The 25,171-nt window shown below is 43.8% G+C and overlaps 2 protein-coding genes across 3 annotated transcripts; both read left to right on the forward strand.

Moving 5' to 3' along the window:
* The first annotated feature begins 770 nt into the window (after positions 1-770).
* Positions 771-9,058, forward strand: ccdc93 (coiled-coil domain containing 93). Of its 2 annotated transcripts, XM_020461478.2 has the most exons (23): positions 939-1,071; positions 1,248-1,361; positions 1,519-1,613; positions 1,710-1,821; positions 1,917-2,015; positions 2,160-2,216; positions 2,352-2,452; positions 2,640-2,657; positions 2,878-2,914; positions 3,173-3,274; positions 3,384-3,434; positions 3,627-3,713; positions 3,840-3,956; positions 4,073-4,209; positions 4,328-4,409; positions 6,008-6,082; positions 6,180-6,251; positions 6,391-6,499; positions 7,592-7,674; positions 7,781-7,818; positions 7,933-8,017; positions 8,174-8,287; positions 8,456-9,058. In XM_020461478.2, exons 1-23 carry the CDS (start codon positions 949-951, stop codon positions 8,510-8,512), a joined length of 1,965 nt encoding a protein of 654 aa, XP_020317067.1. In that variant the 5' UTR covers positions 939-948; the 3' UTR covers positions 8,513-9,058. The 2 variants fall into 2 exon arrangements, with proteins under 2 accessions (XP_020317068.1, XP_020317067.1); XM_020461479.2 differs by lacking the exon at positions 2,640-2,657 and having other exon boundaries at positions 771-1,071.
* A 142-nt stretch (positions 9,059-9,200) lies between these two features.
* On the forward strand, positions 9,201-24,089 carry LOC109871037 (uncharacterized). Its single transcript, XM_031805946.1, has 13 exons — positions 9,201-9,359; positions 10,239-10,384; positions 10,530-10,611; positions 10,708-10,843; positions 10,948-11,150; positions 11,260-11,396; positions 16,220-16,361; positions 16,464-16,745; positions 16,999-18,231; positions 18,341-19,110; positions 19,308-19,715; positions 21,941-22,893; positions 23,343-24,089. The coding sequence occupies exons 1-13, from the start codon at positions 9,237-9,239 to the stop codon at positions 23,345-23,347; spliced, it is 4,620 nt and encodes a 1,539-aa protein (XP_031661806.1). The 5' UTR covers positions 9,201-9,236; the 3' UTR covers positions 23,348-24,089.
* The last annotated feature ends 1,082 nt before the right edge of the window (positions 24,090-25,171 follow it).

Consider the following 25,171-nt stretch of genomic DNA (forward strand, 5'->3'; position numbering starts at 1 on the left):
GGGAGTAGAGTGTATGAAGCTGTAGTAATTACCTGACAGAAGCAGTTCAATAAATAAATAGACAGACAGACAGACAGACAGACAGACAGACAGACAGACAGACAGACAAGACAGGCAAGACAGACAAGACAAGACAGACAGACAGACTGACAGACAGACTGAATGAATGAATGATTGATTTAGGAACTGTGGGTCTCTAATGGAATCCTCCACCTGGGCGCTTAACCTGACAACTGTTACCTGAACTGATGCATAGTCCATTATGGGAACCTCCACTTTAATAGAGTGTCCATCATGTGAAATACAGAGATGTCGGGGGCCAAAGGACTCACACCTACTTGAAGGTGTAACCCGCTCTGTAATGGTGTTCTTTTAGACAATGCTGCAGTATTACTTACAAATATGGTGAATATATTCTTTGTAACAAACATCATACTTGAGACAGAGGCAAATGGGAATTAAATGTGAGTGTTGTAGTGTTCTCACACACACACACACACACACACACACACACACACACACACACACACACACACACACACACACACACACACACACACACACACACACACACACACACACACACACAGAGAAAGAGAGATTAATCTCAAGTTGTATGATTTTGTTGTCTCCAAGAAGATTGACAACCCTGATCAAGTGAAAGATACTGATGTTGAAAGGCTTCAGACCTAGAGCTTCATCTTGTGCACGAGAATACTTTTCCATTGAATTTTTAGTGGCATTAGCTCTCTCCACTGGACAAATGTGGTATTGCAACTTTTAAAACAGTTGAATCGCTTTAAATGCACCATTCGTGTTACCTCAATACTCACTTTATCAACTCTCTCATCACTCTACTGTGGCCGTGGTACAGTCGATATTTAGCTGAGTTTACCCTACTTGTATTGAAATCGTAAACACAATTTCTCACGGAATGACCAAAGTCATATGCTTTCGTCATGTGACTACACATCACACCAGTCCAACATGGCGGCCACGTCTGTTTTCCAGAGAGTGAGAACAGGGTCGAAAATAGGAGCTCAATATGATCAAGAAGGAAATCTTATTCAGGTAACATAATTAAATGTTACGCTGTAGTCTTTCGTTTTTCCAAATATTGTGCGGTTTGTGCCTTTTTAACAATACAACATTGCAAGGTTAACATGGCTGGGTTTGCCAGTTAGCTACGTTAGCTAGCTCGCCGTTTGCTATATACACCAACTGATGTTCGCAACTTTGGCTTGCAGGTTGAAACACGGGAGGACGAGGAGCAGAGTGTCAAGCTTGCAGAAATCCTGGAACTTCTGCTTGCTGCTGGATACTTTAGAGCCCGAATCAAAGGACTGGGACCTTTTGATAAGGTGAGTACTAACAACTTACGTAGGGGTGGCCAAGGCCAACCCTCCTCCTTGTTAGCTGCAGACTCCTTTCGATTCCCGGTATATCATCTCCTTGCTACCCTGTAGATGACACATCCATATTTCTTCATCCACTTCCCTGAACCATATATTGTCATAGGTGGTTGGAGGGATGACATGGTGCATCACAACATGTAACTTCGACATTGACGTGGATCTACTGTTCCAGGAAAATTCAACTATTGGACAGAAAATGTAAGTAGTTCACAGCCAGCATTATTGTGTTTACTGTTAGTGATGTTGCTGGACCAGTGTAACTGATGTATATTGACCTTGTGTTTCTCATTGCAGAGCTCTCACAGAGAAAATAGTGTCTGTTCTGCCCAAAATGAAGTGCCCTCACCGCCTGGAGCCCCATCAGATCCAAGGGCTGGATTTCATCCATATATTTCCAGTGATACAGGTGTGCATTCCTAGACAATAGAGTTTTGTAGTAGAGTACTGCACTTGGTTTGTGATCTCATGTCTGATTCATTGCCTGTGTTGTATGTTCTTCAGTGGCTGGTGAAGAGAGCCATAGAGACAAGGGAGGAGATGGGAGACTATGTGAGGGCCTATTCTGTCTCTCAGTTCCAGAAGACACACAGCTTTCCTGAGGTGAGCACTGTTATTGTAGGGTGGCTCCATAGCAGGGCTATTAAACTCCAGTGCTACTCATAACATTTCTAAGTGCAACGTTCTGAACGTTTCGCTGAATGAACCTGTCTTATGCACCCTGTCTGTATTGGCCCTCCATCCTAGGATGAAGACTTCCTGCAGAGAAAGGAGAAGGCTGTGAAAGCAGTCCTAGATGTATCGGTGAGTGACTCGCTGACACGTAATTTCTGGGTCACATTATCCCATGTCCCTTCTCAATACAGGCCCCCCTTGTTATAGTATAAAAACATTAAAATCACATATACAGCATTTCTCTTTCTCCTATGGTATTGACAGGAAGTGTATAAACCTCAGAGGAAGTACAAGAGACAGGTTGAAGCAGGAGAGCTGCTGGATGAAGAGTCCAGGGTTCACTCCACCTTGCTGGAGTATGGAAGGTAGGCTACCTCTCTGCCTCACTCTTTCTCGCTCTCTTTCTCTGTATTCAGTTCTTCATATCCAACTTTCTCCACAGTTCATGTCATTTTCACATTGATTATCAGAACCAATGTGATCTCATCCCATTTGACAATTGTGTTCCTTCCATTTTCCTATCCTTTTCCTTATCATCCATCCTTGTATTAGAATGTCAGATTACCTTCTGTAAGTATGTAAATGGATTCGTTCACTGCAGGGAGTGCTTTTCACATGAATGCTTGTTATGTGTGTTTGAATACAGAAGAGAGTACAAAACACTTAAAATAAGCATGTAGTCTGTGTGTGTGTGTGTGCACGCATGCATGCATGTGTTAATGTGTTCCTTATAATGTACCAGTATCTTAACAGTGATTTAATATGAGCACCTATTTCTCCTTGATTTTAGACGATATGGATTCAGCAAGCAGACAAAACAGGACAAGGTGAGCCTCATTGAAATCGCATCAAGTTACAAATATCTCTTTCATACCTGACATGTGAAGTTAATTGTAGAATTATATGAATTGAAAGCCTAACACTACAGCCTTCTACAGAAAGATACATACAGGGACAGTAGGTTGATCATTTCGTCCATTATTACAGGGATGGAGACTGGTGGATTATAGGTGTTATGTCAACTGTAGCTGTAGTAGAAAGTGAAACCTTCATAATGAAAGATGGTTACCCCCTGTTCCTTACAGACAGAGGATCGGAAAGCCTCGTTGACCCCGGGCTCTCAGGCCACGCCTCAAGGGATGACAGAGGTGTCGCAGGAGGAGGAGGACCTGCAGGCAGCAGAGGAGGTGAGGTCACTTCCCACGTGTATCGCTCTAAACCCAACCATAGCCACATGTCCAATACTTCATGAATGCATCTCTCTGTATGATGATGTCCTGTCATATTTCCTCTCAGATGCGCATCAAAACACTGATGACCAGCATGGCTGCCATGGCGACTGAGGAGGTAGGCACGACTTTAGTTCTTCTCTTTGCCTGCGCCTTTACTGTGTGGTTGATTTGTGTCAACCATTGCAACGCCAAGAGTTGTGGTTTAAATTCCCATTCAGGCCACCCATAATCACGCATGACTAAGTCTCTTTGGATAAAACGTATTAAAATGTGATAAAATGTATTATTGCATTGTGTTTGCCTGCAGGGGAGGCTAACGGCTAGCACCGTGGGCCAGATAGTTGGGCTACAGTCTGAGGAGATTAAACAGATAGCATCTGAGTACGCTGAGAAGGTAAACGACTCTCACATCAGGGCTCACTTAAATGGTTAACTGCAATCAACAGGTTTCTGTCATATTTTAAAGGATAAGTCAATGCCACATTGTGTAGTTAATTTGTTCCCACACATGCATTTCCAGCAGTCAGAGCTGTCTACAGAGGATCGTCCAGAGCGGTACGGGCCGGTCCAGCAACACCGAAGGATGGTAACCTCTCTAAACAAACAGATCCAACAGAAGACCAAGCAGTTGGAGGAGGTGACGACTAGACTCTGAACTTTACTTTATTGTGAAATCCCCATTTATTTCTCTAATGGAAGGATACAATGCTCTTTCTTTTAGTGACAGAAGTAAATAAAAGTATGTATTTTCAGCTACAAGCCAAGCGCTTGGAGGTAAAATCAGGGTGTGAGCAGGCTAAGAGCAAACTGATGGAGGCCACAGAGCAGACAAAGAGACTGGAGAAAGAGCTGAGTGCCCTGGAAGAGGCTGAGGGCCAGGCTGATACTGGGTGAGTACTGCACATGCAGACCATCCATAGGGCGTTCATTCAGCAGTTGTTAGTATAGAAAAACCCTGAAATGATAATGTGCTTTGGACATTTCTCCTCCTCCCTGTGTGTACCACAGTCTGTTGGAGAAGCTGAGGGCTCTGGTAGGCATGAATGAGAACCTAAAGCACCAGGAGCAGGAATTCCGAACACACTGTAGAGTGAGTCTGCACACTTTCCCTAATACGTCATAATAGTCCATATGACTTGTTAGACATACTTCATAGATGGACAGTTGAAGTCGGAAGTTTACATACACTTAGGTTGGAGTCATTAAAACTCGTTTTTCAACCACTCCACAAATTTCTTGTTAAACTATAGTTTTGGCAAGTCTGTGCCTTTTTAAACAGCTTGGAAAATTCCAGAAAATGATGTCATGGCTTTAGAAGCTTCTGATAGACTAATTGACATCATTTGAATCAATTGGAGGTATACCTGTGGATGTATTTCAAGGCCTACCTTAACTCAATGCCTCTTTGCTTGACGTCAAGGGAAAATCAAAAGAAATCAACCAAGACCTCAGAAAACAAATTGTAGACCTCTGTTTCATCCTTGGGAGCAATTTCCAAACGCCTGAAGGTACCACGTTCATCTGTACAAACAATAGTATGCAAGTATAAACAACATGGGACCATGCAGCCGTCATACCACTCAGGAAGGAGATGCGTTCTGTCTCCTAGAGATGAACATACGTTGGTGCAAAAAGTGCAAATCAATCCCAGAACAACAGCAAAAGACCTTGTGAAGATGCTGGAGAAAACAGGTACAAAAGTATTGATATCCACAGTAAAACGAGTCCTATATTGACATAACCTGAAAGGTCGCTCAGCAAGGAAGAAACCACTGCTCAAAAACCGCCATAAAAAATCCAGACTACGGTTTGCAACTGCACATGGGGACAAAGATCTACTTTGTCCCCATCGTACAAAAATAGAACTGTTTGGCCATAATGGTCATCGTTATGTTTGGAGGAAAAAGGGGGAGGCTTGCAAGCCGAAGAACACCATCCCAACTGTGAAGCACAGGGTTGGCAGCATCATGTTGTGGGGGTGCTTTGCTGCAGGAGGAACTGGTGCACTTCACAAAATAGATGGCACCATGAGGAAGGAAAATTATGTGGATATATTGAGAGCAACATCTCAAGACATCAGTTAAAGCTTGGTTGCAAATGGGTCTTCCAAATGGATAATGACCCCAAGCATTCTTCCAAAGTTGTGGCAAAATGGTTTAAGGAAACAAAGCCAAGGTATTGGAGTGGCCATCACAAAGCCCTGACCTCAATCCCATAAAAAAATGAGTGGGCAAAACTGAAAAGACGTGCGTGAGCAAGGAGTCCTACAAACCTGACTCAAGTTACACCAGCTCTGTCAGGAGGAATGGCCCAAAATTCACCCAACTTATTGTGGAAGGCTACCATAAACATTTGACCCAAGTTAAACAATTTAAAGGCAGTGCTACCAAATACCGAGTGTATGTAAACTTCTGACCCACTGGGAATGTGATGAAAGAAATCAAAGCTGAAGTAAATCATTCTCTCTACTATTATTCTGGCATTTTAAATTTTTAAAATGAAGTGGTGATCCTAACTGACCTAAGACAGGGAATTTTACTAGGATTAAGTGTCAGGAATTGTGAAAACTGAGTTTAAATGTATTCGGCTAAGGTGTATGTAAACTTCCGACTTCAACTGTATTTGATATATTTCACTAATTTCCTGGTAAGAGCACCACAACTAATATGGAGTGCTATTTGATTCCAGGAGGAGATGGTTCGCCTGCAGCAGAACATTGAGAACCTGAAGATTGAGTCAGGAGATGATACGGAGGATGAGAAGGTAGCACACTGGCCCTGAGAGGAGCCCTCCCAAGACCAGCTAACTCTTCTTTGTCTGTGTAACTCTCTCAATCTCTCTCTCTCTGTGTGTCTCTCAGGAGAGGAGTCAGCTAATAGAAAAGCAGTACAACACAGACAGAGAGAAGCTACAGAAAATCAGACTATTGATGGTAAAATCTCCAACACACACTGCTGGAGCAGGATTAATTCATGCTTATTCCGTTTGAATTGAGTTAGGAATTCATGCAAATAGTGGTCCTCTTACCACTTCCATTATTTGCTCATGACCTGAGGTCTACTCTCTGATAGGCCCGTAGGAACCGTGAGATCGCCGTCCTGCAGAGGAAGATAGATGAGGTGCCGAGCAGGGCAGAACTGACCCAGTATCAGAAAAGGTTTATTGAGCTCTATGGCCAAGGTGGGTGTCTTAGTCTCATCCTCTGTTTTTGGCATATTGTTTAACAAATTATTGCATCAAACGCAGTTATACACAGTGTACAAAACATTAGGAACACCTTCCTAGTATTGAGTTGCATCTCTTTTGCCCTCGAAACAGCTTAAATTCGCCAAGGCATGGACTTTAGACAAGGTGTCAAAACCGATCCACAGGGATGCTGGCCCATGTTGACTCTAATGCTTCCCCACAGTAGCTTCAAGTTGGCTGGATGTCTTTTGGGTACACACAGGAAACTGTTGAGCATGAACCCAGCAGCGTTGCAGTTATTGACACTCGAACCGGTGCGCCTGGCACCTACTACCATACCTTGCTCAAAGGCACTTAAATATTTTGTCTTGCCCATTCATCCTCTCAATGGTACACATACACAATCCGTGTCTCAATTGTCTCAAGGCTTATAAAATAATTATTTTACCTGCCTCCTCCCCTTCATCTATAAGAGACCATATCTTTCACTTGGATTCACCTGGTCAGTCTGTCATGCTTTATACACAGTGTATATTTTTTGTTTTCAAGTTTATTTGTCATATGGACAGGATATACACAGTCCAACTAAATGCTTGCTTGCAGGTTCCCTCTCGTTAATGTGACAACAATGAGAAATAATAAAAGATAAGAATATAACTTACTAAGTAAATGAGCTCAATAGAATATAATACATTTTTTGCATACGTATAAATATAGGAAGGCACTCAACAATTTACAGTACAATATTTATACGTATCGGGGAAGGGTGACTGGAGGGCAAGTGTTTAAATGGTGCAGTATTTAGCAATAATAAATACGTCTAGTAGCAGCAGTCATGATGTGTATGTACCATGAATGTATATGTGTGGTTGCATGTGTGCTAAGGGGCAGAGAATCAGTGCAGGTGGTCAGTCCAGTTCAAGGGTTCAGCAGTCTGATGGCTTGTGGATAGAAACTGTCTCTGTGCCTGTTGGTTCGAGACCCGATTCCGTCTGCCTTGCGGTAAGGGAGTGAACAGTCCGTAGCTGGGGTGTGTGGGTTCCTGAATGATGCTGTGTTAATAATGCTTGCTTTTTCGTCCTTTAGTTTCAGCAACACATAAAGAGACCAAGCAGTTCTTCACCTTGTATAACACATTAGATGACAAGAAGGTTTACCTGGAGAAGGAGGTAAGAGAAGAAGGCAAACTGTCTCAATAAATTTCATAGAGCCATTGCAGTTGAAATCAGCGGTTTACTCATCATAGTCATCCTCTGTCTTGATCTGTTTCTTTAGGTGAACTTGCTGAATTCCATCCATGACAACTTCCAACAGTAAGTATTGTCACAATTAAACCTCTCTAAACCTATCCTGTATTTGGTATTATGGGTAATACCAATCCAGCAGGTGTACTTCCTGTCCAAGCTGTGGTTTTCTGTCTTGCTCAGGGCAATGGCATCTTCGGGGGCCAAGGAACAGTTCTTGAGACAGATGGAGCAGATAGTCGAGGGAATCAAACAAAGCCGCATCAAGGTAACCATCTATTATTATCTTTACTGTCTACTGCGTAATGACAGCTTTCACTGAGCATGCCAGGTGCTCACCCCCTGGCCCTAGTGACACATAAATTAGACAGCGATGTGGAAGTGGAAAAAAATGAAGCAGAGCATATTGGTGATGTGTGTACAGATGGAGAAGAAGAAGCAGGAGAACAAGATGAGGAGAGACCAGCTGAACGATGAGTACCTCGAGCTGCTGGATAAACAGAGGCTCTACTTCAAAACGGTCAAGGACTTCAAAGAGGTGAGGCCTGAGAGAAGTGTTCTGGGTCTGTACAGTAAAACATAGGAACTAGTTAACTGTTTTATGAATATATTTTATTGTAGTCTTTCAGAGCTGAATATTGTTTTCTAAACTGTTAAAGAAGAGAATCACTGAGGTTGTTTACTGATCCAATACTCTTTCTCACAGGAGTGCCGGAAGAATGAAATGCTGCTTTCCAAGCTGAGAACTAAGGGTGCTTCGTAACTCAAATAATCTCTTATTGTTTATAAAAACTCATCTCAAAACAAATCTCATCAGTCAATGACTTTGTCTTGCTGTCTGAATTATGTATTCTCCTATTGGAGGTCATCATTGTTTTGTCTTATTCTGCCTATTGTATTGTGCTTTGAGATTCCATGTTTATTTGCAGCATGTGGTTAGGGATATCACTCGTGGCAGGGCAGAGGGATTCTTGAGAGAAGGACATTAACTGCACTGTGACGTGAGGAATGTTTGCTCTACTTATGTGCAATTGGCACTAATGTGCAGGGCTATCTGTACAGTTGTATTCATTAGCTTTCTCAGATGTTGATTAGAGTGTAACAGTGCAGAATGAGGCATGGTTGACACTGTTACTAAACTACAGCATTTCAAATTAATAAATGCTATGCAGAAATATGGTTCATGTTTATGCTGACAATTTTTTCAATCAAAATCAAATGTTTTACCTGTGTCTTATTCTCTGTTGTCTATCCTTTCCAACAGTTTACTATCAAGTTGGCACTTAATAAAATAAACTATGCACAGTCAGTAAGATTTCCTGCTGTTCAATTCCTGATAATTTCAGAAGCTACATTTAAAATGCCTTATGATCTTAATACAACGGGATGTAGCTTTAATCCAATCAAAATCCAGGATATGAGTTGTTGTAGTAAATCAATGTACCCGCTAGTTGGCTCTTTGATAGGCGCAAGGTGAACAAGCCAGTATGGCGGAGGAGGAAAGTGATTTGGAAACAGACAGACTAGAATTGAAACTGGAGACTTTGTACATATACTCTAACGACAACTGTTCAGTACAAAGCAAAGAATATTGCTCTGAGTTTTGTAAGGTAAGCTAAGCCAAGGCAATTTCTGGTTTTATCTGGGAGAGAGGCAAGGAGTAGTGTGCTTCCGCCAAGCTAACGTTAGCTAGCTAGTTAGCCAGTTGCTCATCAGTACAAAGCAAGGTACAGTAGCCCAGCTAACTAACGTCAGTAGCTAAAGTAATTATCTAACTTAATAGGTAAAAGATACATATACTAGCTAGCATTAATAACAAATTCAGTCAACCCACGCCGGCATATAGTTAGCTAAATAAAATAGTAACTTAACTAGCTAATTTGAGCTTGCTAACGTTCCTATTTCAATGTGAAGTTGCAAGCTACTATAGTTAACTAGAATTACTAGCTAGCATGCAAATGCAAAACTGTTTGCCTATTAGTGTGAAGTAACCTTAGTCCACCGATTGTGTCTACTAGATAACAAACTGGAATAAATTATAACTAAGGCTCTAAACGTTTTTCCTCGCTAGCATGCTAAACCAGTGTTTACATTTAGCCAGTTGGCTAATGATAGGCTAGCTAGTGAAGCTGTCGCATTGAATATAATAACGTATACTTGTTTGCAAAGAGAGCTAACTAGTTAGCAAGTTGTGTTTGGCACTCAGGAGGACCGGTTGACATCTGCAACTATCTAACTAGCGACAAGCAATGAACCCCAATTCCAGCTAGCTACCATATAACGTTCCACGACACTTCACCGAAGCGTTCCTGTGACATTTGGCTTCAAATTCAGATAGCTAGCCAGCAGCCACACAGGTCTGCGCCGATCTCTACAATGCCACACCTGGAAAAAGGTTGATCATATCAGTATTCAGGAACCGCATCAAAAATAATCTGGACAGGAATTTGTACCTGAATCACACCCCCTGTATCTGTCTCCCTGTCTAGCTGGTGGAGGAGCATACAGAGAGATGGCAGGTGCCGTTGCCCCAGCTGAAGGTGCTGCGGACAGCTCTTACCTGTTTCACCAGAGCCACTGCTGCCTACCCCGATGACTGTCAGCATGTCAGTTACGCTCTCAGCAGTCTGGCCTTGTAAGCACTTATTTATATGGTTCTTACACTTTCATGCAAACTGTGCTGTGTTGACTTGGATATTTATTTTCTACATTGTACAATCCTTCATGACTCGTCTCTAAAATCGAGCTGAACTGGCCCAATGCATATGTCACGTTTTCAGGAGCTTCTTTGAGCTGATGCTGTTCTTCGGTAAAGAGGAGTGCCAGGAGGCCCCCTTGAAGGACATACTAGCCTCTTTTCAGGTGAGGCCAACCGTGATGAATCATATTTGTTCATACAGAGTGAAACCAAGCTGATCATGTGGTGTGTTAACATGAGACCCATCTCCTCCTCTGTAGGCCTGCCACCGCCGCCTGCTGAGACACAGGAACGTCTACCTGCTACAGGTGAGGCAGGTGATCAAAGATGGCGGCCCCTGGGAGAGACCCACTCTGCAGGCCATCCTGAAAGACACAGTCCTCACACAGACAGAAGGTACCTTCACTACTTTTTTTAGCTTGTGAGTTCTCTATGCATTTCTTATTCTCTCTCATCTCCTCACTCTCTGCTCTCACTTTCCCTCGCTCTCCCCGGTACAGTGGAGAAGTATCTGAGCTCGGAGAAGCCAGTGTTCTTTGAGCTGCGTGTGCGATACCTGCAGGCCTGTGAGCGTGTGCAGGAGGCCATGGCCCTGGCTAAGAGTTGTCTGGAGCACCCAGAGGTGGGGAGGCACCTGTTCTTCCACCAGGCCTACCTCACCTGCCTGTACAAGGCCTCGCTGCATGAACACCTGCTCAAGGAGGTACAGTCACTACCTTTCACTCGGTATCTTCAGACAGACTCTAATCAGAGTGGACTGAAAGACAATAAACATAATCTGAGAGGATTCATGGTTGTGTTTCCTCCCTCAGGTGGCTGAGATAGATGGCAGAGACGCAGTAGAGATAATCTGTAACGCAGAGAGCCAGGAGAAAGAAGAGCTGCTGCTGTCTCTTTGCAAAGCCTTCCTTAGTCAACAGCTCAACAACGGAGACATGTACTACATCTGGTCAGTAACACTGTGATATATATGTACTACATCTGGTCAGTAACACTGTGATATATATGTACTACATCTGGTCAGTAACACTGTGATATATATGTACTACATCTGGTCAGTAACACTGTGATATATATGTACTACATCTGGTCAGTAACACTGTGATATATATGTACTACATCTGGTCAGTAACACTGTGATATATATATGTACTACATCTGGTCATTAACACTGCGATATATATATGTACTACATCTGGTCATTAACACTGTGATATATATGTACTACATCTGGTCAGTAACACTGTGATATATATGTACTACATCTGGTCAGTAACACTGTGATATATATATGTACTACATCTGGTCATTAACACTGCGATATATATATGTACTACATCTGGTCATTAACACTTTGATATATATATGTACTACATCTGGTCATTAACACTGTGATATATATATGTACTACATCTGGTCATTAACACTGTGACATGTACTACATCTGGTCATTAACACTTTGATATATATATGTACTACATCTGGTCATTAACACTGTGACATGTACTACATCTGGTCAGTAACACTGTGACATGTACTACATCTGGTCATTAACACTGTGACATGTACTACATCTGGTCATTAACACTGTACTACATCTGGTCATTAACACTGTGACATGTACTACATCTGGTCATTAACACTTTGATATATATATGTACTACATCTGGTCATTAACACTGTGACATGTACTACATCTGGTCAGTAACACTGTGACATGTACTACATCTGGTCATTAACACTGTGACATGTACTACATCTGGTCATTAACACTGTACTACATCTGGTCATTAACACTGTGACATGTACTACATCTGGTCATTAACACTTTGATATATATATGTACTACATCTGGTCATTAACACTGTGACATGTACTACATCTGGTCATTAACACTGTGACATGTACTACATCTGGTCATTAACACTGTGATATATATATGTACTACATCTGGTCATTAACACTGTGACATGTACTACATCTGGTCAGTAACACTGTGATATATATATGTACTACATCTGGTCATTAACACTGTGACATGTACTACATCTGGTCATTAACACTGTGACATGTACTACATCTGGTCATTAACACTGTGACATGTACTACATCTGGTCATTAACACTGTACTACATCTGGTCATTAACACTGTACTACATCTGGTCATTAACACTGAGATATATATATATATACTGCTCAAAAAAATAAAGGGAACACTTAAACAACACAATGTAACGCCAAGTCAATCACACTTCTGTGAAATCAAACTGTCCACTTAGGAAGCAACACTGATTGACAATAAATTTCACATGCTGTTGTGCAAATGGAATAGACAACAGGTGGAAATTATAGGCAATTAGCAAGACACCCCCAATAAAGGAGTGGTTCTGCAGGTGATAACCACAGACCACTTCTCAGTTCCTATGCTTCCTGGCTGATTTTTTTGGTCACTTTTGAATGCTGGCGGTGCTTTCACTCTAGTGATAGCATGAGATGGAGTCTACAACCCACACAAGTGGCTCAGGTAGTGCAGCTCATCCAGGATGGAACATCAATGTGAGCTGTGGCAAGAAGGTCTGCTGTGTCTGTCAGCGTAGTGTCCAGAGCATGGAGGCGCTACCAGGACACAGGCCAGTACATCAGGAGACGAGACGTGGAGGAGGCCGTAGGAGGCAACAACCCAGCAGCAGGACCTCTACCTCCGCCTTTGTGAAAGGAGGAGCAGGATGAGCACTGCCAGAGCCCTGCAAAATGACCTCCGGCAGGCCACAAGTGTGCATGTGTCTGCTCAAATGGTCAGAAACAGACTCTGAGGGCCCGACGTCCACAGGTGGTGGTTGTGCTTACAGCCCAACACCGTGCAGGATGTTTGGCATTTGCCAGAGAACACCAAGATTGGCAAATTCGCCACTGGCGCCCTGTGCTCTTCACAGATGAAAGCAGGTTCACACTGAGCACATGTGACAGTCTGGAGACGCCGTGGAGAACGTTCTGCTGCCTGCAACATCCTCCAGCAGGGTGGCATTTCTTTGGGGGGCCGCACAGCCCTCCATGTGCTCCCCAGAGGTAGCCTGACTGCCATTAGGTACCGAGATGAGATCCTAAGACCCATTGTGAGACCATATGCTGGTGCGGTTGGCCCTGGGTACCTCCTAATGCTAGACCTCATGTGGCTGGAGTGTGTCAGCAGTTCCTGCAAGAGGAAGGCATTGATGCTATGGACTGGCCCGCCCGTTCCCCAGACCTGAATCCAATTGAGCACATCTGGGACATCATGTCTCGCTCCATCCACCAACGCCACGTTGCACCACAGACTGTCCAGGAGTTGGCGGATGCTTTAGTCCAGGTCTGGGAGGAGATCCCTCAGGAGACCATCCGCCACCTCATCAGGAGCATGCCCAGGCGTTGTAGGGAGGTCATACAGGCGCGTGGAGGCCACACACTACTGAGCATCATTTTGACTTGTTTTAAGGACATTACATCTAAGTTGGATCAGCCTGTAGTGTGGTTTTCCACTTGAACTTTGAGTGTGACTCCAAATCCAGACCTCCATTGGTTGATAAATTTGATTTCCATTGATAATTTTTGTGATTGTTGTCAGCACATTCAACTATGTAAAGAAAAAAGTATTTAATAAGAATATTTCATTCATTCAGATCTAGGATATGTTAATTTAGTGTTCCCTTTATGTACTACATCTGGTTATTAACACTGTGATACAGTAGGGAGAACAAGTATTTGATACACTGCCGATTTTCCTACTTACAAAGCATGTAGAGGTCTGTATTTTTTATCATAGGTACACTTCAACTGTGAGAGACGGAATCTAAAACAAAAATCCAGAAAATCACATTGTATGATTTTTAAGTCGTTATTTTGCATTTTGTTGCATGACATAAGTATTTGATACATCAAAAAAGCAGAACTTAATATTTGGTACAGAAACCTTTGTTTGCAATTACAGAGATCATACGTTTCCTGTAGTTCTTGACCAGGATTGCACACACTGCAGCAGGGATTTTGGCCCACTCCTCCATACAGACCTTCTCCAGATCCTTCAGGTTTCGGGGCTGTCGCTGGGCAATGCAGACTTTCAGCTCCCTCCATAGATGTTCTATTGGGTTCAGATCTGGAGTCTGGCTAGGCCACTCCAGGACCTTGAGATGCTTCTTACGGAGCCACTCCTTAGTTGCCCTGGCTGTGTGTTTTGGGTCGTTGTCATGCTGGAAGACCCAGCCACGACCCATCGTCAATGCTCTTACTGGGGGAAGGAGGTTGTTGGCAAAGATCTCGCGATACATGGCCCGGTCCATCCTTCCCTCAATACGGTGCAGTCATCCTGTCACCTTTGCAGAAAAGCATCCCCTCCATGCTTCACGGTTGGGATGGTGTTCTTGTGGTTGTACTCATCCTTCTTCCTCCAAACATGGAGTGGAGTTAAGACCAAAACGCTCTATTTTTGTCTCATCAGACCACATGACCTTCTCCCATTCCTCCTCTGGATCATCCAGATGGTCATTGGCAAACTTCAGACAGGCCTGGTCATGCGCTGGCTTGAGCAGGGGGACCTTGCGTGCGCTGCAGGATTTTAATCCATGGCGGCGTAGTGTGTTACTAATGGTTTTCTTTGAGACTGTGGTCCCAGCTCTCTTCAGGTCATTGACCAGGTCCTAGCCATAGTTCTGGGCTGATCACTCACCTTCCTCATGATCATTGATGCCCCATGAGGAGAGATCTTGCATGGAGCCCCAGACCAAGGGTGATTGACCATCATCTTGAACTTCTTCCATTTTCTAATAATTGCAACAGTTGTTGCCTTCTCACCAAGCTGCTTTCCTATTGTCCTGTAGCCCATCCCAGCCTTGTGCAGGTCTACCATTTTATCCCTGATGTCCTTACACAGCTCTCTGGTCTTGACCATTGTGGAGAGGTTGGAGTCTGTTTGAGTGTGTTGACAGGTGTCTTTTATTCAGGTAACGAGTTCAAAGGTGCAGTTAATATAAAGTAATGAGTGGAGAACAGGAGGAATTCTTAAATAAAAACTAACAGGTCTGTGAGAGCCAGAATTCTTACTGGTTGGTAGGTGATCAAATACTTATGTCATGCAATACAATGCAAATTAATTACTTAAAAAATCATACAATGTGATTTTCTGGATTTTTGTTTTAGATTCTGTCTCTCACAGTTGAAGTGTACCTATGATAAAAAATTACAGACCTCTACATGCTTTGTAAGTAGGAAAACCTGCAACTACATCTGGTCAGTAACACTGATATATACAGTGGGGCAAAAAAGTATTTAGTCAGCCACCAATTATGCAAGTTCTCCCACTTAAAAAGATGAGAGGCCTGTAATTTTCATCATAGGTACACTTCAACTATGACAGACAAAATGAGAGACAAAAAATCCAGAAAATCACATTGTAGGATTTTTTAATGAATTTATTTGCAAATTATGGTGGAAAATAAGTATTTGGTCACCTACAAACAAGCAAGATTTCTGGCTCTCACAGACCTGGACATGTACTGGCAAGAACTTCTCATTTTGTCTGTCATAGTTGAAGTGTACCTATGATGAAAATTACAGGCCTCTCTCCTTTTTAAGTGGGAGAACTTGCACAATTGGTGGCTGACTAAATACTTTTTTGCTGGTCATCTGGTCATTAACACTGTGATATATACTACATGTGCTAAATCTGGTCAGAGCTCACCACTTTAAACAGGGATCCATGATGACAGTATTGTAACATAATATAATGTGGCGTTGATACAGGGATCTGGTGTTCCTGTGGAGCAGACTGCACCTCAGGGCCCATCCCGCTAAGCAGGGCTTCCTGTCTGAGTGTCACCAGCTGATGCTCTCCGCCATCAACGCCAGAGCCATCTTCCCCTTCATCAAAGTCATCACAGCAGAGGTGGGTGTATAGCCAACCACCATCAAGTTTACCTTGATTTAGAAACTTTGTTCTGTCATTTACACAATTCAATGTAACACATTGTTCTCATTTCTTTGCCAGATGGGTAGTGAGGGAGTCCCGCTATGTGTGGAGCTGTGTACTGCAGCTTTGCAGACAGACCTCCAGTCTGACCCTGTGACACGCAGCCTGTTGTGTAAGACCATCGCCTTCCTGCTCCCCTGCGACCTGGAGGTGTGTCGCCTCTGTGCCCTGCTGGTGTTCTGTCTGGAGCGCAGTGTGGAGGCCTACAAGACCGTGTATCTGCTCTACACACACCCAGACGAGGAGCCACACCCCCTCCACACTCCTGTCAAAACCAACATACGCTTCTATATCTTGCAGGTCAGAGAGGCACCGGGTAGCTCGGAAATATGATGCCAAAGAATTTTGCTCAATTGCTAAATACGGCATCTAGAAAATACAGTAGATTATTGAAACATATACTCTGTCATAAAAATACTTTTCTCTCTTGTCGAAATGACATAACGATAGTCTGTTGTCCTGTATTTTGACCTGGCTTTGAATTTCCTCATTGAGGATGCATCTATTAATAATGTTATGTTTGTAACTGAAACTGTGCCTATCCCTGGTCCAGGTGCTGAAGGAAGGGCTGTTCTTCGACCCAGAGTTCTGGAACCTCCTGACCCTGAGAACCCACTGTCTGGAGCTTATGACTGACAAAGCCATGAGGGAGGCTCTCAATGAGGTGAAGGAGGAAGAGGATTTGGAGCAGGTAGAGGAGGAGTGGATACCAAGTTACTGGATGGAGGAGGAGGCATGCAGGATACACACAGACACCTCCCACCTCCAACCACACACTAACACAGCACTGGAGAGCTCTGAGACTGCAGGGCAGGAGCATGAGGAGGGAGAGTATGGGGATGCTCCTGAGTCACAGACAGAAGACTTCCTAGTGAGGAGGAAGAGAAGGTGTAGGTCTGATGTTGACTATGCTGATGACCCAGACATTAAGTACTCCCTCAGACACAATCCCAGTTCTGGAAGCTCCACCAAGCTACCGGCCAATCGGCAAAGGGAATACCTGGCCAGACACGTGAAGAACAAGATCCTGAAGAGACGCGGCAGGAAACCAAGATGGCTGCTCCTGGAGATGACCAGACAGACAGAGAATGTGTCCCCGGGGAGAAAAAGGGCGAGAGGGAAAGGAAGGGAGGGAATGAGAGAGAGGGGTGAGGGTAAAATAGAGAAATGGGAAAGAGGAGAATGTAAGAGTGAGAGATGGGAGAGGGGAAAGGGGAGAAGAAAGCGAGGCGAAGGGGACGAGGGTAAAAAAGCGAGGAGGCAGGGAAGGGAAGGTAAGAGACCTTACCGCAGAACTATACGTGGCATGGAGCTGTCCTTCCCTGAAAATGAAGTGCCTGTGGACCTGGAGGTGGTACAGAATTGTGTAGAACCCAGTATTAGTTTTGCACTGCAGCACAGTGACGCAGAGAACTATGTCAACATGGGACTGCCTAATGGCCTACATGGTGAGAGACCGTTTGAGTATGAACCAGAGACAGAAGTAGAGCTTTCAGAAGTAGAACCTTCAGACATAAATCCTTTAGACTTAAAACCTTCAGTAGTAGAGCTTTCTGTTGTAGAGCCTTCTGTTGCTGAGCCTTCAGAAGTGAAGGTTTTCGAAGGTCCCAGTGAGCAGACCAACCCAGAGCTGGACGGCCCAGCCTTGGACATGGAGGAGTGTCCACTAACACTGTTCCACATCTATGCCAAATCCTCTAAAGGGACAGATGCTAAGGAATTACAACCTTTGACGGAAGGTAGTGATGTCACAGCGTTGGAGGCGGGACCGGACTCAAACACTCAGGTTAGTGTTATCTAAGGCAACGTTGTTTTGAGAAATTAATAATTGATGATAATCTACTGCAACTGTCCTATGAATATCACCTGTTAACAGCTTGTTTCTCCAACTCCAGGGTGAAGACACAAAGCCAGGCAAGGCTCCTGTCCGCTCCAAACACCTGCGCTTCCACTGCAACCACTGCCAGAAGCTCTTCAAGGGAGGCAACGTGGTGAGACACACCCTGGCCCACCTGAAGCTGAGGAAGACTAGGCTCAGCTGTGTCTTCTGTGGCAAACACTTCCAACGGTACAACCGTGCCAAGGAACATGTTCTAGAGCACGTAGAGGAACTGAGAACCACCACGCTCAATAGTAAGATCAAACCTGCTGTCAATGGAGATGCAGAACTGTCGGAGAACATTAATCAAGCTTCGGAGAACGAGACTAAACCCACTGAGAATGTGACAGAGCCCCCTGCTCCGACGGATCAGCCTCCCAAACCCAAACGTGTTAAAGCCAAGCCAGTGGTCAGCAAGCAGAGTAGAATCATTCAGAACCTGAGAAACCTGATCAGAAAGACCCAGAAGTGGAAAACGAACACGGACAACCAGGTGTCAGTGGAAGTGAAGGATGAACAGGTGACTGTGAAGGATAAGGTGGTGATTGTGAAAGAGGTGGTGCCTGGGGAGGAGACTGAGGGAGGAGAGAAGAATGAGTGTGAAGGAGGAGAGCAGGAAGGGAAGCAGAAGCAGTACCACCTGTGTCCTGCGGAGGGCTGTGACAGCATCTTTATGAAGATAGGCCCATCGCTGCTGAGACACGCAGTCAACTACCACATGGAGGATGCAGCTGTCCTGGAGAAGACCTTCCAGTGGGGGAAGGGGAAGTGCCAGATCTGCCAGAGGTAAGAAGGGTCTTTCCCCATATTATTTTCCAGGTCAGGTGCGAAGGCACTCTGAACAACATGTAGGCCCCACCTAGAATTGTCAATTGGAACCAATAATAACTCTAAGGTGGGCTGCAACTGATCTCGGTGGGGGCGGGGGTTCTTACCATACAATGGTGTAATTTTATGTCTCCATATCTTTTGTTGTGCCCCAGGCACCTGCTGGTGTTCGAGCACTACAGAGACCACATGAAGCTCCACGATGCTCCTCTGAAACAGGCGTGCCTCCACATGAGCTGTGGCCAGTGCTTCAAGACCTCCCAGGAGCTCAAAGACCACATGGACACCCACCGGCCACTCCGCGCCCCCTGTGGGTACTCCGGCTGTAGGGAAATCTTCTTTACCCTCCCCTCTCTCCACGGCCACGAGTGGAGACACTACACCCAGCCCCAGTCTAAAGATGAGCTGGAGCAGGGCGCTACCAAAGAGCTGAGCCCTGAGGGCGAGGCCTCCTGGAAACAGAGGGTGAAGAGCCATAATGTGACAGTGCACGGGTGGAGGGAAACACCTATTCCCAAATCCAGGCGCTCTGATCCTCACATGAAGTGCATTTACTGTAACAGGTAAAAGAGTGAGACTCTCTACACTACTGTCAAATGATTTTTATCACAGCAACATTTCAACTATGAGGTCTTCATCATGCTAGGCCTGAGACACGACTTGCAGAAGCTAGTGAGAACACCCAATTTTTACTGCTCTCTAGTATTAGGCTTCATCTGTGTCCTGGGAACTAGCCCATAGATGGTTTAGCCAGTAAATTAAATAACCCCCTATGGTCGATGTCCTGCGGAAATCTAATTCGCATAATAACAAAATCCCCAGAAAAATCAGTCAGTTTAAGATAGAGATTTCTGCGTCTCAAGCCACCGCAACCTCCTATATAACACTTCTGCATCTGTGGAGGAAGGTGATAGGGCTTAGTGCTGTGTTTGTCAGACCATGAGACAACCTGAAAATAGGTCTTCTCACAAAATTGTCTGTAGTGTGTAGGCCAAACCGTTCAAAAACTATAATGACCCCTCTATGATGAGACTCTCACTAAGGTGTTCTCAGTTTTGCTTTACGACCCCCACAAGCGTCGTCTTAATTGTTTACTCTTTTCTACATTGTAGAATAATAGTAAAGACATCGAAACTATGAAATAACACATGGAATCATGTAGTAACCAAAAAAAGTAGCCACCCTTTGCCTTGATGACAGCTTTGCACACTCTTGGCATTCTCTTAACCAGCTTCATGAGGTAGTCACCTGGAATGCATTTCAATTAACAGATGTGCCTTGTTAATTTGTGGAATTTCTTTCCTCAATGCGTTTGAGCAAATCAGTTGTCTTGTGACAAGGAAGGGGTGGTATACAGAAGATAGCCCTATTTCGTAAAAGATCAAGTCCATATTATGGCAAGAACAGCTCAAATAAGCAAAGCGAAATGACAGTTCATGAAACTGGCTCTCGTGAGGACCACCGCAGGAAAAGAAGACCCAGAGTTACCTCTGCTGCAGAGGATAAGTTCATTAGAGTTAACTGCACCTGAGATTGCAGTCCAAATAAATGCTTCGCAGAGTTCAAGTAACAGATCTCAACATCAACTGTTCAGAGGCGACTGCGAATTAGGCCTTCATGGTTGAATTGCTGCAAAGAAACCACAACAATAAGAAGAGACTTGCTTGCGCCAAGAAACACGAGCAATGGACATTAGACCAGTGGAAATCTGTCCTTTGGTCTGGAGTCCAAATTAGAGATTTTTAGTTCCAACCTCCATGTCTTTGAGACACACAGTGTAGGTGAACGGATGATCTCTGCATGTGTGGTTCCCACTGTGAAGCATGGAGGAGGTGGTGTGGGGGTATTTAACCAGGCAAGTCCGTTAAGAACAAATTCTTATTTACAATGACTGCCAAACCCTAAACAGGACGATGCTGGGCCAATTGTGCGGCGCCGTATGGGACTCCCAATTACAGCCGGATGTGATAGAGCCCGGGATCTAACCAGGGTCTGTAGTGATACCTCTAGCACTGAGATGCAGTGCCTTAGACCGCTGCGCCACTCGGGAGCTTCAAGGAGAGTGATGGAATGCTGCATCAGATGACCTGGGCTCCTCAATCACCTGACCTCATCCCAATTGAGATGAGTTGGACCGCAGAGTGAAGGAAAAGCAGCCAACAAGTTATCAGCATTCGTGGGAACTCCTTCAAGAATGTTGGCTAAGCATTCCTCATGAAGCTGGTTGAGAGCATGCCAAGAGTGTGCAAAGGGTGGCTACTTTGAAGAATAAAAAATATTTGATTCCATATGTGTTATTTCATAGTTTTAATGTCTTCACTATTAATCTACAATGTAGAAAACAGTAAAAATAAAGAACCTTGAATGAGTAGGTGTGTCCAAACTTTTGACTGGTACTGTACATGTCGGTTGTTTTGATCTCCGACACCCACAGGCCTCACAAGACTCGTCTGAAAGTCCCCCGGTACCAGTCAAATTTGTTTAGATTTTTTTTGTTTGGGGTGGGGGGGATGACTGTTATTCAATGCGTTTGTATGGGATAATAGCAGTATAACCAAATAAACATTTGCATAAAATAATGAAAAAACATTGTGGGGATACTTCAAGGAGTCTTACAATTCTAAATCAGATAGCAAAATTATCCTTTGTTTGACCTTCTTTGAACAATTCCATATAGCTAAGTAGTACCCACCCCACCCCCTGCTCAGTTTAGACAGAGCTTAGAGTCTTATGGGTTAAGGCCTGGTGAAAATGTTGTTGCTTATGTCCATATCTTTTTTTGTTCCAGGTACCTGTGGAACTACCAGCACTTCCTAGACCACATGAAGATCCATGATGATCCTCTAAAACAGGTGTGTCTCCATCAGAACTGTGGCCGGCGCTTTTCCAGAACCCACCTGCTCTGGGAGCACATGGAGACCCACCGGCCTCTCCAGGCCCTCTGTGGGTACTCCGGCTGTAGGCTGATCTTCTCACGCCTCCCCTCTCTCCATGACCACGAGTGGAGGCACTACACTCAGGGCCAGCCTAAAGATGAGCCGACAGAGGAGCAGAGCGCTACCAAAGAGGGGCAGACTCTGGAATCAAACCTCAACAGTAAAAACAATGACGGCCCTGTGGCGACTCCAGGCACTGGCGCTGTCACCAGACCTCCCAGTGACTGCACACACAAACTAATCAACGGCCATGATGGAGAGGACAAGAAAGACCAAGCTCCTGAGACATATGTCCCTGCCACCACTACCACCTTCCCCACACAACCCCATCCCAGTCTCGTCCAAAACCTCACTGAGCCAACGACCATGAGGGATGTGGACAATATCGTCACTTTGGCTCAGGTGATGCCTTGCGGAGAGGAACCAGTTATTACGGAACATAAGACCTTCAAACCAGAGGATCCTTCCTACTTACCCCTGGCCAAAGCCCCCCTCATCCGCCCGCCCCCCTCTACATACCTGACCGAGGCAGCCCTCAGCATGCGCAAGCGCAGGAAACCCAACGAGGTCACTTCCTGTGGGGCTGGCAAGAAGAATAAGGCTACAGTAAAGAGGCATGTGGTGGGGAAGAAGAATGCGTTGCAGAAGGAGGTGGTGACTGAGAAGGAGGTAGAGGATGATGGCCCCCCTCAAAGACAGCGCTGCTCCAAGTGTTTCTCCTCTTTCCCTAGTCCAGAGGAACTGAAGAGACACCTCTCCCAAAACACCTGCTCCTCCCTCTTCAACTTTGACTCTGATGATGACAGTAAGTAGCACACATCTTATTCACAGAATTTGTGGAGAAATAAAAATAAAAAAATGTATTTTTTGTTGGTATGTTAAAGCTTTACTCAGAAATAAAGGGAATTAGGTGGAGGGAAAATAAAGAAATTAGGTGGGGATACAGGCAAGTGGAGAAAGTGTGAAGGGTGGATGCAGGGATTGAACCCTGGTCTCCGGTGTGAGCTTGCACATGTGTTGCATGTGCCAGGGAGTGTTACCACTGCATCATGGTTTTGCACATGAAATCTATATTCTTACAACAGAATATTGAAAGGGAGAGTTTTGAAACGGCATCAACTTGGTCAACAAACATTTCAGCTAATTTGTAGCAGCTGCTTATATAAATAGCATTTGCATAGTGATGCGACACATTTTGTTTGTAAAGCAACTATTTGTTTATGCAAATATTTATTTAAATATTTTCCTTTCCAGGTTAGTGGTAAAGAGGAATGGAAGTGAAATGATGTTCCGAAAAATGTTTTGTTGGTGTTCGAGCACTACAGAGATCATGCGACACTCCAGGATGCTCTTCTCAGAAAACAGGTGGAGACACTTGTCTACCTGTACTCTCTGAACTGGGCCTAACACAGGCACTGTTAGCACCTAGTCGGCTCTGAGAGCTGTAGGGCCAGTGTCATGGCACACTATAATACTGGTCACTAAAAATACAACACAACTCTGGAGTAAGTGTTATTACCACAATACACTGTACATAGGTCTAGACCGAACAGTATTGCATTTCAGTCATTAACACGACTTTGTTTCAACAAGTCTTATTTGCTTTAAAATCATAGTATGAAGAATCACACTAGGTTACTAATAGTGTTTCAAAAGTACTTCTAATTATGTTCTGTTTGGCATACATTTTTGTTCAGTATTTTAACAGACTTTTTCTAATGACAAAAGAGATGGTTTCACAATGTATTATAAATTGGTAATCTATGCATTTGATGACAAATATTTTGTAAAAGAGCATCAAAATGAATTTGAGAATAAAAATCACTGAAGAATCCATAATGTGATAAACGATGTGCACTTACCTGCATTCCTCGTTTATTTATATGTACGAATGTTGATATATTTATTAGGTTTGTACTTAATGTAAATATCCTTCTCAATTCAACTCTATTTTTCTTAAAGAAAAATGTATGACTTGTTTTCAATAAACAATTTACAGTATGAACCAAAGAAGTGGTTAACTGCTGGTTATTTACTAACAACTATCTGGGTCAATAAGGGAGAGAATAAGAAACAGTGAACTATAAGAAATTACTTATTTCAGATTACAAATTGCATAGTTTATCTTAAAATGATTGCTTTAGTTTTTGGTCATAGTTCGATCCAGGCAAAAGCCATGACAGTGTTGATCTCTACAGGTTTGCATCATATATTTTTTTCTGACAAGTGCAAAGACATGACTTGAGTTTAGGGAAGTGGAGTAGTGAGAGTAGACTGAGCTCTCCTTTTAGGGATTGCTCCAGAGGTCAAGCTCATTGCAGATACATGAAACACTACTAAAGCAGTGTCCATTACTGCTCCTGGAGCTACTGTAATCAAGGTCTTGTTAAGAAGCTCCAACAGATATAGCAGGGCTAGAACAAAAGCTAGTAGTACGGAGTACTACAGGCCCTGTGGTTAGGAGTAGTTGGAATAGGAGAGCTAGCTATAGATGTGGCCGGGTCTGAAATTCTCTCAGGGTTAGAAACAAATTGGTTAGAGAACAGGGTCCTATCATACCCTAACTACAGGCTTCATGATCAGAGCATACAGTAATACATGCATCAAACAAACTAACACATTCCAGTCATTGTAACATGTATTTCAGTGAGTGAATGAGACACTAAAAGTAGTAACGCCTAGTAATAATTATAAACAGAATCTAGGGTTGGCTTTGACCAGTTGAGTTATTCCTCTCACTAAACTAAAGACTGTTTCACTAGAGGTACAGCAAGTCTCTCGCAGATAGAAACCCAACAAACAAAGCCAAACATGGGAGATGGAGCAAATGTTTACGCTACATCAGCATTTGACATAAAAATAGTACACTACTCTCTACAGGTCTATGAATGGTACAGACAGTACATGTTCAAGTGATATCATGTTCTCCAGATTTTGCTCACACAGGAAGCCCTCCTCCCAATGCATCATTGTGCAGCTGACCAGAGATAAAAACAAGTGCATTGTGTGAAGCAAGGGAGACATACCACTCTGTTGTTGTACCGTGGGAGAGTTCTCGAAATAGATGGGCTTGAGACACTGCT

The sequence above is a fragment of the Oncorhynchus kisutch genome, linkage group LG26, assembly GCF_002021735.2.
Source record: "Oncorhynchus kisutch isolate 150728-3 linkage group LG26, Okis_V2, whole genome shotgun sequence".
In the NCBI taxonomy this organism is placed as follows: Eukaryota; Metazoa; Chordata; class Actinopteri; order Salmoniformes; family Salmonidae; genus Oncorhynchus; species Oncorhynchus kisutch.

Bases quoted from the DNA above. Each gene is read 5' to 3' on its own strand.
- ccdc93 (XM_020461478.2), top strand. From the start codon at position 949: ATGCTTTCGTCATGTGACTACACATCACACCAGTCCAACATGGCGGCC. The intron at 6,083-6,179 runs GTAGCACACTGG...TGTGTCTCTCAG, and splicing joins ATGATACGGAGGATGAGAAG to GAGAGGAGTCAGCTAATAGA. The intron at 7,675-7,780 runs GTAAGAGAAGAA...CTGTTTCTTTAG, and splicing joins AGGTTTACCTGGAGAAGGAG to GTGAACTTGCTGAATTCCAT.
- LOC109871037 (XM_031805946.1), top strand. From the start codon at position 9,237: ATGGCGGAGGAGGAAAGTGATTTGGAAACAGACAGACTAGAATTGAAA. The intron at 9,360-10,238 runs GTAAGCTAAGCC...CTCCCTGTCTAG, and splicing joins ATTGCTCTGAGTTTTGTAAG to CTGGTGGAGGAGCATACAGA. The intron at 10,612-10,707 runs GTGAGGCCAACC...CCTCCTCTGTAG, and splicing joins ACATACTAGCCTCTTTTCAG to GCCTGCCACCGCCGCCTGCT.